Genomic DNA, 6,049 nt, shown 5'->3' with positions numbered 1-6,049 from the left:
GAAGAAAAAGTTCTCGACTATAAAGTTATCCAACTGGCACGTTAAACTTTAAAAGCAGGCTCGTTTCGAGTTTCCTTCCTGTTGTCTAGGTCTTTGATAAGCCGACTTCTAACAGCGATACTTTTCCAATTATATTTTTTGTCTTGGAGCAATTTGTTCCAGGTGGCTGAGATTGACAGCTTTGAAACGAAAGTAAAATGTCGCTTTGCGCCAAAAATATATCTGCAAACCGGCTTTAGACAAGTGTAAAATGACTTAATACGGCTATATTCTTTTATTAAAAGTGTTTGCGTAACAGTAATGCGACACGCTTGAGAACACGATAAAAGAGCCACTTTGTTCAGCCGATCTGAGTTGTATTTGCATAAAAAATTGCTGAGGCAATTTTGCATTCTTAAGACTGGTTTTCACATAATTCGCTATATTTCTTTCCTTGTAATTCCTTATTATGCGAAATCCCACGTATCAAAATTAGCCCATTTTAGACCAAAATTAGCCCAATCCAATTTATTTAGTCGTAACTTAGTCGATATTTTAGCGGGGGAATGAATAGTCTCGCCCTGACACATTAAGTCGCCCATGAAAGCCATTTTGTTTTTCGAATTAGCAATCGGACAGACGACTAGAATACTGTCAGATTCCGTCGTAATTGTCGTTATTCCGGTTTTGATAAAAATATGACCATGATATGATACATTACGATATGCGAATTATCACGAATTATCACAAATGAAAACCAGCCTTTAATCAATTTAACGCGGTGAGGAAAATTGTCTTTTTCGGATAAATAACATGTAGCAAAACGATATAACCAATTACAACTTGTTATATTTCAAAATAAACCATCATACTGTTCATTTCATATATCCGAGAAAGAATCTGAAATAATTTGGCAGACGTCAGTTTTACTTTGTCCAACGGCTGATGCAACTTGACGCTCTACGATTTTGGCCATTCAAAGGTATGTTAAACTGTGCAATTTATGGCCCAATCTCTCTCGCCATAGTTATGGTAGCGTAGTAGCGTCGCTTGCATGCCCGACGAAAACAATCAATTACTAATGAAATGAATACCGATAGTGACTTAGAATTTGCATAGCGGTACTAAATTGTCTGGTTGGCTACGCTAGCAATTTTTTTTCTCACTCCCCGACACAGCTAACCCAAGCCAAATATAAATGCCTAATATATAGACATAAGAGATGCCTGCGGAGGAGGCTACTGTTAGCCTCTTAACCCGACTGACGTCGAAACCAGTGCTGGTTGGATTAAAATCAATGGTAACGGAGTGGTCTCTAAAAAATATATCAATGTCACTTTGGATATGATTGTATAAATCCCATGCATGCAGTTCTTGGATGCACCGGACGATGTCGTTTGGTATATAACGTCCACAAGAATAATTGAAATGGATCTTGGTAGCCGTTTAGGTCTTAACGAGCGCCACAGGGATTCAATATTGGGGTTCTCAAACTTGGCGAGTCTTGTGCAAGAGATTTCGCAACTGACAAAGATACAGACACCGCCACCGCACGAGAATTAACGCTCATTACGAAATAGAAAAAAAATCGGTAATAATAAAGCGGAATCTGGTATATTAGACGACAACCGCGTTTCGGTAATACAAATGATGGTAACCTCATTCAGTTTCGCAACCTCTTCAAGTTTATCAATTTTAGGAGCTAAGGAACGAACCGATAACAATAGGTTAGGCAAATATAATCTAGAAGATTTATCATCCTGTCTTGGGGCGGTACGGTGGAGGTAGCCAAGTTAGAAATAGTGGCATGGAGTGTTGAAGAGCCAGGCAACCTACCGCTTCCGACCGTGGAGGGTTCTAATACAGGGGAGCCGGATTCCCATTAATGGAAAGGAATGGAAGGGGTAGTTCATCCAAGGGTGGTAATTTGGTGACCTCGTACCGTCGAATGGAGGGAATCTTATTTGCGGTAAAATATATGGGTAATTCGTGTGGGTCCGGAAAAAAGGGGCTCATATTTGGTGGAGAACAAGAGGGAGTATATGACATATGATCCCATAGACGCGAGTGCTGTACGATGTAAGGGTAGATTTCCAAATTAGTTCGACTTGACTGTTCTCAATTCAAAAGAAAATATGCAAATATTTCGCTAGCGAACGATTTCGCTGTAAGTGGAAATCCGCCCTTACCACCTTAATTGGGAGAATTTAGTGCGTCGATGCGGCTCAGTAGCCATGCATATAAGAACACTTGCTTCAGTCGAGTTATTCAAATGAGGATTTGAATTGGTCTGAATTTGTACGGGAGTGTTTTTCACCTTAGGTTGAATAGAATTAGTTGCTTCAATCACTTATATTGTCTCAATTGTGTTTTGTTCATTATTAGCTGATATATGCAAATCGAATTCTTGAAGCAATTCATGTAGGTTACGGGTCTTAACGGTGTTAGACTTATTTTTTCTTTTTTGTTTAACGCAAGCTTTACGTGAAAATGCGCACAGGTCTCGGCCATAAGATCGACAGTTCCTGATAACGCCTGGATAGCCTCATTATTAGCACTTTGACTCGACTTAAGATCTTTAATATCGCGACGAACATCATCGCATTTGCATAAACAAGATTGCAGATCAGCCGTTGTCTAACATGAAACGTCTGAGATATTTGTGTTGTTATTAGTATCATTGGCTGCACTTACAGCTGTTAGACTTCCCACAATTTTAGAACATATAAGCTGTGTGATATCACTCACTTCGGGGCCATCAATGCACAGCAAATATTTCGATTTTCTCCAGGAAATCGAGGTATTAAACGATTTAAATACTTTCTTGTCGCCGCCTGGTTGATCCCATACTCCACTTAACTCTAAATCTTCAGATACAAACTTCTTTAATAGTTCGTATTCTCCCGTCCAAGCAAGACACACATTGTATGACAACGACATAATCAAACTTTGCACACTGAAATTTCAACCATGAGGTTACAACCACGGCGTCAGGAGACGAACTCTCCACGACGAACAGGAGACGAAAAATGATTTACATCATCATTTGTTACTGCGAAATTACCCATCAATGATTGATCATTGCTTTCTTTGTTTATTTTTGTAAGTTCCAGCACCTGATAAGTTGTATCAACTTGCAAGGCTGGACGTTTTTGTTCAGGTAGTTGAGTTTTCCTTTATTAAGTTTACGACGGGAGCATAAGACAATGTATGGAAAGGAGAACTCCGACGACAATGCCAGAAATCAGAGTCACAACAATGATATACCACTCATTTCTCTGAAAAATTAATTAAAGGATACAATCTTACCAAAATATTACCAAAATTCATCCGTTGTTCGTCGTTCTCACGCGGTATATTTTGTTACCTAGCTCACCCTGCAACTTTCGTAGGTCGAGTGGGAATCGTTATAATCGACACAACTCGTATTGTTTATGGTTTTACCAGAAAAGGTGTCGGTTCCCACATACCAACTAAAGAAAAATCCACGTGAGATTTTGGAATTTCTTTACGAATCTTCAAATCTCAAAATCTTCAAGAACATGATATTGAAGCCTAAAGAGATTTTGTTCTCTATACCTTTCAAAAAGTAATTTATAAAATTAATATACAGTAGTGTGAAGTCTAATCAGTAGAGTATAGAAGCTGTAATACTTCTTTAGGATGCCTGTCTTTAATAATTTTTTTCTCCACGTGTGAATCAACAGCTGATTGTGTTGTTAATGGTCAACACACAAGGGACGATGTCAGATTCGATTCTATTATACCAACTAAGTGACAATAATCAATATTTTTTTTAAAAAAATAGGTCTGAAATCTGAATGGTATATTTTTGTTTGAATTGTCCGAGTTTTGTCAAATTTGGATACAGTGTAGTTTATTTCATTGCTAATCGCTATACATTTTATATCATTTCCAAGTGCCCATAGTTTTACATGATACTGATCTCAAGGACGTCAACAAAATGAAGTCCTAAATTCTGTATTTGAACCTATCAAGTAATTCTATTACCCCAATAACAGGATTTTTTAAATTATTTATTCAGCTGTAAATTGGGAATTGACCTAGGATAATGAGAAATTTGAAACGCCAATTGACTGAAAATAACTCGTGAGGTTTCATGACGTCATCATCTCAGGTATTGTCACTACGTCTCATGACCTTATTATTTTAATTATACATGTAAGCTGATTAGATGTGAAAAAAAAAGCAAATTTGAATTTGTTACAAAAGGTATTGTTAGAAAGGTAAATAACTGCTTTTCCTATCCATGTAAAAATTAAATCGTTATAAACCAAATATATAATAAATTATATATACTTAACATGCATTAGGCATGTTAAAGTCAAACATGGGATTTAGTGTATTATAGAACCTGAACAGATGTGCTTGGTGATTTAAAAAATCGATGGAAGACACAGGTTTTGAACAAATATCAATCATCGCAAAGGACTCAGTAGCTATTTTATGCATTTTGGAATGTTAAAGTTCAATTCCGCTTCTCGGGGCACAGTGAGACGTGCAAAAGTGCCTTAATGCTTTCAGAATTTTCTACGGTTAATTTGGTATATACCTACCAACTGCACAACGCAGATTTTTATTACATGCATGACAAGAAATTATCACCTACTTTTACTCGTTCTTGCACCTTGACTGTTTCCAAGTGGTCCTTTTCCAATCTTGATGTAAGCTCGAACAGCGATTATATTAGTTATCTCTACCAAATTATCGATATTACCTACATTTCTGCTTGTGGAACAATCAAGTTTTGTAAAACCAAGTTGATAGCAAACTTCATAATTCGTCACCACTCCATTGGAATCGTCTTCATTTAACTTTGTCCTGGTGACATCCTGAGCAGTTGAATTTATTGTGGAAATCACTGCTATCAGTGCAATGTAGAATGGTAAATCAATGAACGTAAATCGGTGAGTTTGTTTTGTGCGCGTGCGCTTCTCGTGTATTTGTATAATATATATCGCAACTGTTTAATCGGGGTGAATGACTTTCAGTGCTATCGTACGTCGGCTGATGACGTACAAACAAGTTTTAAACTTCACTTAAACTGTGAAAGTCTATAGCTTCATGTGACGTAATGCAGCAGGAAAACGGGTGATTTAACTTCACGCACCTTTTAAAGGCAAGCAGGTGCGAATTACTAGCTGGAAAAAGTACACAAAGATTAGCAACATGTTCGATTGTGAAAGGTTGTAAAAAATGCGGCCTTGCAATTTCATTTAGCAAAACAAAAATTTAAATCTAATTTGAAAATTTACTGAAATTTGCAAATGTGAGAATTTCCTGCGCCGAGCGCAAGAAATTTTTAGATCACAATCGAACTGTCCATATATATCTCTCATCTATTAAACTAGTATAGGGGACTGGCTTGAGCCCGGGGTCATCACGTACCTATTTGAACAAGCTTTGCTAATAGTTGATGATAACAGTAAAACACAATGAACTTAGAAATTGATTTCTAAAAGAACGAATCATGAAACACTGTTCACTATTGTTACAAAAAGCAAATCACAAAGCTCATATCTACATATTAGGTAGATACTTACTGTTGAGGCAGTGCCTGGTGAGTATATTTAGTAGCCAGTGAAGCAGAGTGTCAAAACGTTTTAAGACACAGTAATGATAATCGGGCGATAAAAAATCTTTTTATCCTGACACATCGCACGTGTGCACATTTCAGTGAGCTTTTAAAACAAAATCTTGTCGTGCACCCGCATGCGTGAAATTCTCCAAAAATCATGAAATTTAGTTATAATTATTATAAGTAGCTTTATAAATTTAATCCCATTTCCAACTATGTCAAATTTAACTCGGTAAACAAAGTTAACGTTACCGTATCTTATCAGGATATTTTAAAATAATCAATAATAAAACTTAAGAATTATGAATCTATATGTTCGCACAACTAACTGCAAATACGTATTTGTCAGAAGCGTGCAAGTCCCAGAAAACCAATGTCCGTGAAGTTTCCGTGAATCATTTACTTGTTTTTGACTGGTTTACCTTCCTGAAATAATATATGAAACCACGATCAGTTCAAATGTAGTTATGC

General features: G+C 36.8%; 1 protein-coding gene across 1 annotated transcript in view; it reads right to left on the bottom strand.

Annotated features, from left to right (window-relative positions):
- Positions 1 to 5,762: 5,762 nt before the first annotated feature.
- Positions 5,763 to 6,049, bottom strand: part of LOC114524140 (progranulin-like) — a 43,877-nt gene continuing 43,590 nt past the window's right edge. Inside the window, exon 11 of the mRNA XM_028545260.1 lies at positions 5,763 to 6,004. Within this exon, the coding sequence (XP_028401061.1) occupies positions 5,978 to 6,004 (27 nt within the window). The 3' untranslated portion in view covers positions 5,763 to 5,977. The remainder of the gene's footprint in view (positions 6,005 to 6,049) is intronic.

Source organism: Dendronephthya gigantea, unplaced genomic scaffold (assembly GCF_004324835.1).
Source record: "Dendronephthya gigantea isolate DGI-Jeju-01 unplaced genomic scaffold, DenGig_1.0 000030F, whole genome shotgun sequence".
Taxonomy (NCBI): Eukaryota; Metazoa; Cnidaria; class Anthozoa; order Malacalcyonacea; family Nephtheidae; genus Dendronephthya; species Dendronephthya gigantea.
Note: the sequence above shows the minus strand (reverse complement) of the source record. Positions and strands in the feature narration are given on the sequence as shown.